The sequence below is a fragment of the Balaenoptera ricei genome, chromosome 6 (assembly GCF_028023285.1).
Source record: "Balaenoptera ricei isolate mBalRic1 chromosome 6, mBalRic1.hap2, whole genome shotgun sequence".
In the NCBI taxonomy this organism is placed as follows: domain Eukaryota; kingdom Metazoa; phylum Chordata; class Mammalia; order Artiodactyla; family Balaenopteridae; genus Balaenoptera; species Balaenoptera ricei.
The window spans coordinates 117,641,954-117,654,177 of NC_082644.1; the positions used below are offsets into that span (position 1 = coordinate 117,641,954).

Here is a 12,224-nt window from a genome sequence, read left to right on the forward strand (position 1 = left end):
CTCATTCTTCCTGTATTATAATTACTGACTCTTGGGCCATATCATCTCAGAGCCGTGGGCTAGAAAGTTAATAGCATCAATCCCTCTTAGTTTTCAACTTGATAATGAATGGGTCTGGTTAAGCTGTTTAGCCGGGACGCTCTGCTAATGTCTCTCTGACGTGGAGACGAGTTGCTCCTGAAAGCAGGCCTAACTCAGACGTCCCCCTGGAGAGGAGTGGCCGCCAGTACCTGCTGAGCGCCACCTGTGTGCCAGGCTGTGAGCGAAACCTCTACGGGCACGGTTGCACTTTATCTTCACGATGAACCTTATTTTAGGCACGGTTATTCCCATTCTTTTCAGCCAAGAGCTCTGTGAGAAAGGCTAGGAGATTGTGCCCGGGCCACACAGCTAGAAAGTGGAGGCTCTGGGGTTCCTGATCCTAACGGCCAGGGGGCTTGTTGGCGTGCCAGGTCTGTGGGCAGTGCTTTCCGTCCGTACCTGATACTGTCCCTCCTGCAGGAGGGCGTCCCTTATCCCCTTTTACAGAGGAGGGAGCAGTCTCAAAACAGGTGACTTGCCCAAACTTGTCACAGTTTTGTAAGTGACAGAGCTGGGATGCTAGCCCAGGTCTAATTGGGCCTGATGCAGGAATTGCCACTCTACCCCAAGGATGGCGGTCCATGGGGGATTTGAAACAGAAATAGAGCTTCCCAAAATGCCCCTGCCTTGGCAGTAATTGCTCGTTCCCTCGCAAAGGAAGCCTTTTTGGTAACGACCACGGTGAGTCTGTGCCGGCTGGTCCTCTGAGGAGTAGAGCCGAGGCTAGAATAAAGAGAGTGGGTTCTGGAGAAGACAGCGCAGACCCCCAGAGCTCTTTCCGGAAATGGCTCCCTTGAAGACATTTCAAAGTGTACTCAGCCAGAAAGCTTAAAAAAAATAAATCAGAAAAGCAGCCCTCCTCTTCCCAAATCCAGTCCTCCTAAGCTCCCCTCATCCCCTGAGGCTGGAGCAGCCTCTCACCTGCTTCAGGGAAGCCTCTCCAGCGGGGCCTGGATGGAGTGGGGGCTTTTCACAAGGTGTTTCCTCCCCATAGAAAGCAATGCAGACAGCTTTTGGACCGGGTGGAATTCCATCTGGTGGATGAATCCACCTGGGAATGCTGGCCTCTGGGTCTCAAGAAGGGGGGCATCTTGATGCACAGAAGGAAGTGACACTTCTCCCCTTTGGGAGGGACCATGGACCTCTTCAAGAACCTAGTGGAAGCTTGGGACACTCAACACCGAAAATCGGGCCCCAGCACAGATGCAAGACCAGGGGCCAAACCCTGGAGGGCACCTGTGGCCAATCTCTGCGCTGCTCTGGGCTGCAAGGTGAGGTGCTGGTCTCCACCTCTCTGGGCCTTCCCAGCCCCGTGGGTCCCCGTGGTTCCTACTGCCCATGCCCAGCTCCTGAGCTGGAGGAGGGCCTGCGTGGGGTTCCTGCTGAGGATGGAGCGGCTGTACTCACCATGCTGCAGGCCTGCTCCCAGGAGGGCAGCTGGACCCTGGGCCGGGCTGGGCAGAGCTGCTCTGGGTTCCCGTCCAGGAGGTGTGGCTCCGGGTTCTCCCTGCCTTATACAGGCCCCCTGGGTGCACGTGTGTGGTGCGCTCTGATTGTTGCACATTCCTGACCCTGGGATTCCATTGGGGACCTGGTGGTGAAGGAGGGCGCAGGGTGGACCACACTGATAAAAGACCCAACACAAACAGGATGTGGTCTGATGAGAGGGCCAGACGGGGCTGCCCTTTGCCCAGAGGCCCGCCTTGTTCGGAGGAGCGCGGGGGGCGGCGTCGTTAACTATGAGTCACAGGCGTGGCCCTTGAGTACCCTTGGAAGAGGCGTCCGAGCCCACCCTGCAGAACCCTAACAGTCCTGCCTTCGTGGGGTCCGCCTTGGGCTCACTGCTCACGCACCCGCCGCCCAGCCAGCACCACCGCCCCGTGGGCTCAGGAGGTCAGATGGCTGTGAAGCCAGCCCTGGCCTTTCACTCCGGTTCGGTGCCACAGCCCAGCTGCTCTGGAGCCTTATGAGGGGCATTCGGCGCCAAGAGGCTGAGCTGGGCAAGTGGGCGAGGGCGCGGAGGGGGTTTGGCGAGCCCCTCTCTCAAGCCCACGGCCCCCGAGCCACGGTAGGTTTGCTCCTTAGGAGGGAAGCTCAGGCTTCCCATCACCACAGCCCCAGGGCCTGTCTCGGTGCCTGCGGCCCACTTGGGAAAGGACAGTCGGACCAGCGAGTGTTTTCAAAACTCGTCTGCCTCTCTGACGTGAGTCATGGAGGTGAGGCTGTTAACCCAGGGCAGGGTTTGTCAAGGGCTGGGTGAGGGTCCTGGTCACGGAGGACACCAGCGTGTCATCTCCCCAGGTGAGCTTACGGGCCAGGATGGGGCACATCACGACTTGTCACCTGCACCGCACCCCCACGGTGGGCTTTGGGGCTGGAGGGTTAGCACCGAGTCCCTGTGGGATCCACGCTGGTCCAGGCGTGGCCACGGCCGGGCATCTTGCTCACGCCTCAGGGCGCCCACCCCCCGACTATTCACAGCGAAGTCTGCTGCATCCCTCCCCCTGCACCTGTGTGATCGCAGAGCGTCCCTGGGGTCTGCTGCGGGCACAGGGGCTGTGCGGCTAAGCCAGGGCGCGGGTCCCGGTTGGGCAGAGCGCTCTGCCCGGTGTTCTCCAGCCACCAGCCAAGGGGCAGGGCCTGCGCCCAGGACGGGGAAGGGCTGCCCATGGGTGCCCTGCTGACTGGTCCAACCGCCCACAGACCCAGGAGCGCCCCTCCCCTGCCCGTCCCCTCCTCCTGTCCCACCGCTGCTGGGAGGCCAGCAGCAGATGCCGAGAGGGCCCAGTGCTGCCCCAGCCTCTGCTTCTCGCCAGGCCTAGATCTTCCCTCCGCTGAGAGCGAGCAGGTGCTTGGTGAGGCTGCGGCCACCCTGCAGTTGTCTGGGGGTAGCCGCGCGGGCCAGGCTGGGGACTGAGCACAGAGGATTCCGTCTCCAGGGCCCCCATCCAGCTGGCCTGTCGCCTTTGCCTGTGGGGTTGAGGGAGTGGAGGGACCGAGGGGTGGAAAATCACCCCCCACGGAATAGACGGCCTCGAAGACCCTTCCCCGCCCCCAGCGCCCTAAGGGAGGGACCAGAGTCTTTACCCCCTCGTGGTGAGAGGGTGGGGAAACTGAGGCTCCCAAGTCAGAGCCCTGTCCTGCGCTCCCCTCTCCGGCCCCGTCTGAGGCAGGAATGAGGTCAAGAACAGGCAGAGAGCGTGGGCTGCCTTTGGACCCCTCGGGGGGGAGATGGGGTGCACTCTGGGTCCCTTGGCAAGGGTGAGGGCTTTGAGAGCAGGTGAGGGCAGAGGGTGCACCCATGGGCCAACCGGAGCAGGTGCAGAGCCAGGGCTGCCACTGAGGGGCTGGCGTGCACATGCATGCACGTGTGCGCACGCGTGTGCATGTGTGCACGTGAGATGGGAGGTGCGGTGTCATTTTATCTCCCTGGTTAGTGCTGGTTGGTGCTGGTTCATGATGGAGTGCAGCCTGCAGTGGGTCACCAACTCGCTGTGAGGCCTTGGGCCAGACGCTTGCCCTCTCTGTGCCTCAGTTCCCTCGGGTGTAAAATGAGAGGTTTTGGTTCCCAGGCTGCGCTCTGCGGAATTCCTCAGGGACAGCTGTGGAGTGTGGGGAGGGCAGAGGTGAGGTCGAGCCCCGAGGGCCACACCCCACCCCAGGAGGAAAGCTCCACTTGGCCGTTGACACATTGGGCCCCAAGAAAATACTGCTGTGAAAACCACCACTGGCCTGGCTCCCTTCAGGACGGGGGCCTGGGGCTCTGGGAAGTGGCCATAGAAGGTCCCGAGTGTTGGGCATGGGTTGCGTGGGGGGCAAGACTGGGGGCGGGTATGACTCCTCGGCCCCAGCCCTCAAGTAGGGGCACCTGGAGCCAAGTCTGATGCCAGATTTGGTGCCAAGCTTCCCGACTCCAGGGGCTGCCAGGTGATCTCCAGAACTCCTGGCCCAAAAGATGGTTTGCAAGCGCACTTCACTGCATCTGGGAAAGATTCCGTGAACCGGGCCAGAGCAGCTTGGCTTGGTGGCGGCAGGAGAGGGACCCACCTGGGGGGTGGGTGTGGCCCGTGGGGAGGTGGGTGGCCACAATCACCTCAGTGACTCCCCACGGCCTGGCTCAGGGGTGTCACCCCCAGGCGTCCCTGGGGGCCTGATACGAGCCATCAGCGGGCCGGAGGTCACGCCTGTTGGTGAGAACATTTTCTGGAGGGGAGTAGTTAGTGCTGAGGATGGTCTGGGAGACCTCAGGCCGCACAGCAGAGACCTCTGTCTGCAGAGGCGGGCGGTGCAGACGCTCCAGCCACGGGTCCCCTCGCAGGTTGGCCCGAGGCGGGACGTGGGGCACATTCACTTCCCCTGGCCCTGCACCAGGTCTCCAACACAGGCACTCGATAAATACTGGATTTCATCACATAAACTCAGGAGATTGCTTTGTCCTTAAGCTTCAAATTGGTTTTATGAATAAACAGCCATTAGGGACTGTTTTTCTTAATAAAGAGTCTCGACCCCTCAGGACTCCAGCCCCGGCCACAAGAGAGACCCACAGGGACTGACTGTGACCCTGGGGACCATGATGGGAAGCACAGGTAGAGCGGCCTCCCCTCCAGCCACGCCCACCCCCGCGGCTGCCGGCCAGGTGTGGAGCCGGCTCTGCCCGAGGGTCTCGGGCAGCTCCTGGGGGCACAAAGCTGTCCGGGGAACACTGTTTCCCATGCAGAAATAACGGCGCTGGGGAGTCCGGGGAAATGGTGCAGGAGGCGTCTTGGAACGCTGGGGTGTCTGACCCACCCTGTGGGGCGCTGAGCAGGGTGGGGGGCAGAGGCCCGAGTCGGTCACCACGAGACTTTATTGGAGACAGGACCACACACACGACAAGTGCACACAGGCCGCACTGGCGGCCGTGCCTGCTTTGTCCATCGCAAGCTGCGCTGGCCTCTAGCTCCCTCCGAGCCCCGCCCCTCTTCCCACCGCAGGTCTTGTGTGGAGTCAGACAGCCTGAGGGCACCGCCGATCAGAGCCCGGCTCCCCACTCCCTGGGCCCCCCGTCCCGCCGAGGTCCAACTTCAGCCCTCCGGGTTTGCCGGGTCCTGCCAGCTGCGTGGCCACTCAGGGTTTGGGGACAGCCCTCTCCCTGCTAGCGGATGAGGAGACAGGCCCTGGGGAGGCCCCAGCCACTCGGACCAAAGCCTCATGTCCTTGTCTGTACATCCTCTAATGTGTCCTCCGGTTGGCACGTGGCTCCTTAAACTCCACAGGTCCGAGCCCTGCCCCCGTCCCGCCACCTCCTCCCTCCCCTTCTGCTGTAGCAGAGGCAGCTGGCAGTTCCTGCTGATGAACCTCACGAATCCTGGGTGACGGGGCTCCCACCTTCCAGGCCAGAGGCCTGCGTGGATGAGGGTGGGTGGCCGTGGGGGACCCAGGAAGAGGTGGGCCCTGGGATATGGATATCGCTTCTGCCCCAAGGCAAACATTATACAACCTATTTACATGCGGCTGCAGGAGGAACATGCAGTTTGAGACCTGCCCACAGCTCTGGCCTCATCTCCTGCTGACCGTGCTGAGGCCATCAGGGTGGAAACCCAGCGTCCGTCCCTCCCCTGGACTCGGGGAGCTGGGGTGGCCAGCTGGGTGGCGTCCCAGAGATGCATCCAAAGTTTGCAGGGCAAGGAATGAGGCCATTGGCTGATCCCACAGGACCGACCTGTGCTGTGGAAAGGAACTTTCGGAAGCTTTGGGGGGATAAATGCACTGCCTGAGGGTCCCAGTGTGGAGAGCACCCCTCCCCTGCTTGGCTCTCTCCTCACGGGAGAAGGAAGGAAAGGAGGGGGGGCGGTCAGCCAGGTCACGTGGTACAACTGGGCCACAGGCACCCCACCATCAAGCCATCAACTCAGGCATTGTGGGTCACGGTTCGGGTGCAGTGAGCATGGGTCCTGGGTGACCTTTGCACCCATCTGTCATTCCTCGGTCTCAGCAGAGCTGTCGCTCCCCCTGGCTTTCCCAGGGCCCCCTTCCTTCTGTGGTCACGCCCATCTCCAGTGATGGCCGTTTGCGCTGAAATCACACTGTGAGCTCCTCCAGGCCAGGGCCCAGGCCTGCCTCGCTCACCTCGGCCTCCTGGCCCAGGGACTGTTCATGCTCAGCACCAGCCTGTGAAGGTTTGCCCTTCAGGAAAGGGGGTGCGCTGGCCTCAGCTGTCCTCACCATGACGGGCTTTGTGCCCATTCAGCCAGCATTTAGTCCGGCCATGTCCCCAGTGGTGCCAGGCCTGGGCTAGGACTGGGGCTGGTGCTCTCCGGCGGGAAGGAACCAGTGTCTGCAGGTCGGCCAGACGCTCCTGAAAGCCACCCTCACCCAGCCCCCCGCCAGGCCCAAGCGGTGGCATGTCTGTTCCTCGGCCACGCCCTGGCACGAGCGCCCCAGAGCTTCCTGATGCACACACACATCTGTGAATCCACGCATCTGTGAATCCATTAACATCACGCTCACCAGGAGTGTGTTTGATGACAGATCAGAAAGCGCTTGGCACTTTCTAAACAGTGGCTGGCACTGTGAGGCTGGCAGCAGAGGCTTGCCCCAGCCTGGAGCGGGAGGGGGAAAAGGGGCTCCCGGGATGAGGACGCAGGGCCCATCCAGCCTCTGCTTCGTGGCTGGGGGGCCCAGCGGCCCAGGTGGGCTGTCTCTTGGTTTCTAGAGGATGGGAAAGGAGGCAGCAGGGGGGCTCTGGGGTCTTCTTACACACACCTCTGCCACACTGCCCCCTACCCGCCCGCGCCTGTGTGCTCCCGTCACCGCCCTGCTGACACTGAGCTGTCGTCACCTGTTCCTTGGCTGTCTCTGATACCAGCTGAGGGCCAGGAGGGCAGGGATGGGTCTTGTCCAGCAAACCTTGCCAAACGCCGACAGCCAGGTGGGGCTAGAGGGGACCGGCCAGGTCACGTGGCGAGTCAGTGGCGCTCGGGGCCTTTCCTGCTGCCCCTGGCCGACTCTGAATTATCATTATTGAAGCACAAAGCTTGGTGGGAGGGGAAGGGAGAGCTGAACCCCGCACTCCTCCACTTGGCTGCCTTCAGGTGTCCTGTATCGGAAGCACCCCTGCCCCCTGCCTGAGGAGGGGTCGCTGGGCTGCCCACCCTCTGGGCGGCTCTCCAGGCTGACCTCCTGGCCGCCTCAGGCCCCCTCAGGCGGGAACGTGGAAAAGCAGCCCTGCTCTTCCTGGCCGCTGGCCTTGGGAACCTGTGCTTCTTGTTGGGGGAGCAGTAACAGTACATCGGGCGTTGAGAGGATTCAGTGAGAAATGTCTCTGAGTGCCTGGCGGGCACCTCAAGCTCCCCCACTTGCCCGGTGAGGCCCTCCCTGCCCCCGCCTCCAGGTGGCAACACCCCCAGCCACCAGCAGGGGGCGACCTCCCCACTGAGACAGCAGTGTCCAGGCTGACCCGGTAACAGCCACCAAACCCATCTGGGTCCAGCCTTCACCCTCCAGGCCTGCTCCTAGGAGGTCCTAGGGTCCCAGGGTCCTTGCCTGGAAATCGGAGGTGGGGTGGTACAAGCCCAGCCACAGCCCAGGAAATCAAAAGGTCTTCACTGGCCCGGCCCGGCCCAGCCCAGCCCGGTCCAGCCCAGCCCAGCGGTGCAGGCCCCGCCCCCGCCTTCCACAGGCAGGGGAATGGGGTGGGGCGGGTCTCCAGCTGCCCCGGGAAGACAGGAGGCGGGAGGGCACAACAGCCAAGGGGACTGGGGACGTCCCAGGCCGGCAGAGACAGCGGGGTGGTCCGGGGTGGGGGGCGGGGGAAGGGCTCCAGGGAACTGATCTCAGTCACCTTGGGGAGTGAGTTCCCGAAGGCAGCTGCACCCCAGCCTGGCCGAGGGGCATGGCGGGATGTGGCCGCCCAGCCCATGGGCACAGGCAGCCCTTAGCACCAGCCACTCCCCAGTCCTTGGGAGAGCGGCCGGACCTCCAGGCACCAGAGAAACGAGGAGGCGTCCGGAGGGCCAGGGAGGCTGGCCTCAGACCTGACCCAGAAAGACCTGACCCTTCCCTCTGTCTGCTAAAAGGGCTCCAGGGGTGCCATCTGCCCCTCCTCTGTGTGCCCATCACTCCAGGCGTCTGGGCTGGCAAAGTGGAAGGGCTGCCAGGAGCACGTGGCGGATTCCTGGCCCAGGGAAGGCAAACAGCCCAGGAGCCAAAGTCTGGGCAGGCAGAATTTGGGGTGGTCAAATTTGCCTGGCCCGCAGCAGCCGGGGCAAATGGGGGATGGGGACAATGTGAAGGTGATGTGTGGCCTCACTTGTTCAGGGAGTGCTTAGTGTCGGGGTTGGCCTGGCCCACTCCATCGCGAGAGCGGGTCAGTCATGTGCGGGCAGGTGGGGGCGTCTGAGCAGGAGCGGAGTTCGGGGTGGGGGTGGGCGTGGGGACGGCGGGCGGGGGTGGCAGGGGATGGCGAGGGGACGGGCGGGGGCGGGGACGGGCGGTGGGCGGGGACGGACAGCGCGCCCCGTCTAGCGGTCCTCACGGACCGGCCGGATCTTCATCTCGGAGAACTTGAGTGAGTACTGCCAGCCGGTCCAGGAGGACCACTCGACGCCGTCGGCGTAGGAGGCGTGCGCGCCGCGCAGGTACTGCCCGTTAAGGTTGGATGTGTGGCAGTTGCGGTACCACCAGGCGCCGCGGTAGAAGGCCGCGCAGTTGTTCTCCGAGTGGTCACTGTCTCGGTCCTTGGTGGTGAACCTCATGCCGCTGTGCTTCAGGAGGGAGTCCCCTGCGCAGGCGCACACACAGGTGTGTGCTCACGGGGGCACAGGGGCGTGCGTGCATCACAGCTTCCCGTACGCGATGCAGTCCCCTGGACGTGCGTGCAGGATGTGTGTGTGCCCACATGCAGACATGCGCCCCCCCATATGCACACTGGTGCACACATGTGCGTGCACACCTGCCCCGCCGCCACGCTCGGTGTCCACGCAGCTCACAGGCACGCACGGTGCTGCCTTGGTGGTCCCTAAGGCTGTCCCTGCGTCCAGGCAGCCTCTCCCTCCTCCTAGCTTTGTCACACACTCCCTTTCCTTGTTTTCTTGCCTTGGCCTGAGAGGAGAGACACAGCCCAGAGGGGGTCTAGAGGCTCAGCAGAGCCCAGACTCCAGATGTCCTGATTCCTGGCTCTGGGCTCATTTTGTTCATCTGCAAAATGGGTGATTTTGCAGGTGAGGCCCTGCAAGCTTCACGTGGCTGGTGTGAGGACCAGTGGGGACTGGGAGGTGGCAGTGAGAAGCCTTGATCCTGGCCCCTGGCCTGGAAAGACCTCCTTTGTCCTCCCAGCTGGGGAGACTGCTGGGCTACCCTTGCCCTTCCCCATCCCCGCTGTAGCCTGGAGCCCTACCTGCAGTGCCCGAGTAGTCGGCCACTGTGAGCGGGTACCCGTCTTCCTCGGGGTCCACGGAGAACAAGCCCACGCCAAAGCTCCCATAGTGGGCATAGGCTGTGCCATTGTCAAAGTCCTCCAGGTCCACGTGTAACTCGTAGGCTGCCTGTGTGGTCAGGGCGTGGATCCTCTTGAGCCCTGGAATGGGGGAGAGAACGGTGGGAGAAGTTGGGGGGGCCTAGGAAGTGACCTCCCCAGAGAGAACCAAGGAGAGACAAGAGTTAAGCTCACGTGGCTGGTGACAGAAAGGGACAACCACCACCAAGTGTATGCTGTCAGTCCTGGGCTGCTTCCTTCTTCCTGCAGGCCTGTGTTTGGCAGGAAACAGGACTGACAGTTTTTCATGTTTCATGTTTTCTGTGCTCGCTTTAAGTCAGGCTGTGCTTTCCAAATGTTTTAAGCTGAAGGCTGGTAGAAAGACTGCAGGAATCAGGAAGAGTCTGGAAACTCTTCTGGATTGGGGGTGATGGCACCTTTATCTTCTCTGACACTCTGGGCTCCAGCCAGACGGGATCTGGTACTCACATGCACTTCCCTGGCCTCTGAGCCTTTGCACATGCTGTTCCCTCTGCCTGGGACACTTGGCCCTACTCCTCCTCACCTGGCTACCTTCTGTTCATTTTCAGGTCTCACTTCCTCAGGAAGGCTGCCTGACCTCCTGTGGAGGTTGAGGACCTCTGCCAACCCAGGTGCCCCCATCGGTGTTTATCATTCTGGTCCTGGCTGCCTATTTCCTTGTCGGGCTTCCCCCCATGTGTGAAAGCTCCATGAGAGAGCAAGACGACTGTCCCGCTCCCTGTAGAACCCCAGCATCTGAGGGTGGGTCCAGCACACAATAGGTGCTCAATAAGTGCTGGCTTCGTGGATGAGAGGCAGAAGACCATGCCCGCTGCCGTCTCTGGGGCCTGGCTCTGGATGCCCCCTCAGCACCCCTGTCCCCTTCCTCCCCCACCCCACACCCCGTCCTCCCCTCCTCGGTTCTCCTGCGCCCACCTTGGGGTCTCACACCAGGCCCTCTCCCACACTCACACTCAAGGTGCTTCCCTGCCGGTTTGATTACCTCTTGATTAAGAGGGCATTTAATTAAATGCCTTGCAAGTTATCAGCACTGAGTGACATTTCATCAGCCGCTCCACCCCCCCCACCCCGCTTTCCTTTCCTGCCTGAGTCAGCGTGTGCACGCCCCTAGGGCGTGAGGGCTGTGCGGCCCCCTCCCCACCCAGCCCAGAGGAAAGCGTCTGGTCCAGGGTCCAGGTCCAGGGTCCAGGTCCAGGGTCCAGGTCCAGGGCAAAGGGGAAGGAGCCATGAAAAGAGCAACAGCCGTAGACAGCAGACCCGCCAGAACCTCAGAGCATCCACCCGCACTCCTCACCGAGGACCCGGCCTCGGGAGCATAAGGGCCTCGTCTCCCTGCCTCTCTCGCTCCTCCCTGGGCTGGAGGCTCGCGGCAAGCTGCTGTCCCCCTCTGGGCCCCAGGCTGCACACCTGTGGAGGGGGGGCCAGAGGGCTTTCCAAGCTGTAAAGGGCAGACTATAGGCAACACTGACAACAGCTGCCCCCCTACCTGGGCAGCACTTACCAGTCTAGGCACTGCTATGAGCGCCGCACGTGGGTTAGTGAAGCCAGTGGGATTAGAACGAGTCCAGTTTAATTAAAGTGTCCCTGTACAGCTCTTAGAACAGTGCCTGGCCCATTGCACACATTATCCAGGTGTTTGCTGCTTCTGTCAGGATCCAATGAGGCAGGTGCTATTATTATCCCTGTTTTATAGGTGAGGAAAATGAGGCACTGAGAGGTTAAGGAACTGGCCCAGGTCACACAGCTGGTAAGTGGCAGAGCTGGGATCTGAACCCAGGCAGACTTGCCCAGACTCTGTGCTCTCATTCAGTACTTTTTTTTTTTAAGGTATTTTCCCCCCAACTTTAGAACTCTATTTATTTATGTTTTCAAAACGGACACTGCTTTACATCATCATCATGAAAATAACGCATGGCCTTTAAACAAAGGAACAAAATCCAGTAGTACATGAAGAATGAAGTGAACATGTATCTTCCCAACTCATCATCTTTTGCAAACAGTTATTTAGAATTAACTATTGTTAACAAGTTGATTGACATACTCCAAGACATTTAAAATATCTCATTCAGTTCTTGCCCAGGACAAATAATCTGATCCAGGAATAGGGCAAGAGGGAGAGCAGCCCAGCGGGGATGCTGGAAGATTCCTTTCCCCACCACTGAGTGGTTGCTGGTGCCCATCATTAGCACCCCACTCCTCCGGGCGAATCAGGGCTCTATGTGCGGTCCCAGTGCCCACAAGGGTGCCCTGAGGGAGGGCCGGGTTCCTCTGGGATTTGGTCCCCCTCGCCTCTACCCTTCTTCCCCTGAAGGCCACCTCCCTCCCTGCCTCTACCTCCCTCAGTCTTTACTCTCTGGGTTTCTCCAGCCCTTGTTGATCTGCCAGGACGCTCAGAACCCTTGGGGTGAGCCAAGATCCAACCCCATCATCTGTCAGAGTTCAGATCACAGACAGTGGGGAGGAAGACCCTGGTGGAAGAATACTGAGATGCCCATCATCACCCCAATGAACTCCCAGATGGATTAAAGATCTGAACCTACCACCTATCACTGAAAAAGCATTTTAAAAATACTCCTATTTTTAAAATTTTTATTGATATAAAACTAGGAGGGGAAAGCAGGGCCTAAAACTCAGAAGATATGAGGGA

The 12,224-nt window shown here is 60.9% G+C and overlaps 1 protein-coding gene across 1 annotated transcript in view; it reads right to left on the reverse strand.

The window, feature by feature from the left end:
• Positions 1-8,582: 8,582 nt before the first annotated feature.
• FIBCD1 (fibrinogen C domain containing 1) overlaps positions 8,583-12,224 on the reverse strand; it is a 28,467-nt gene continuing 24,825 nt past the window's right edge. Inside the window, exons 6-7 of the mRNA XM_059926603.1 lie at positions 9,458-9,637; positions 8,583-8,842 (exon numbers count right to left, since the gene is read on the reverse strand). Of these exons, the coding sequence (XP_059782586.1) occupies positions 8,583-8,842; positions 9,458-9,637 (440 nt within the window). The remainder of the gene's footprint in view (positions 8,843-9,457; positions 9,638-12,224) is intronic.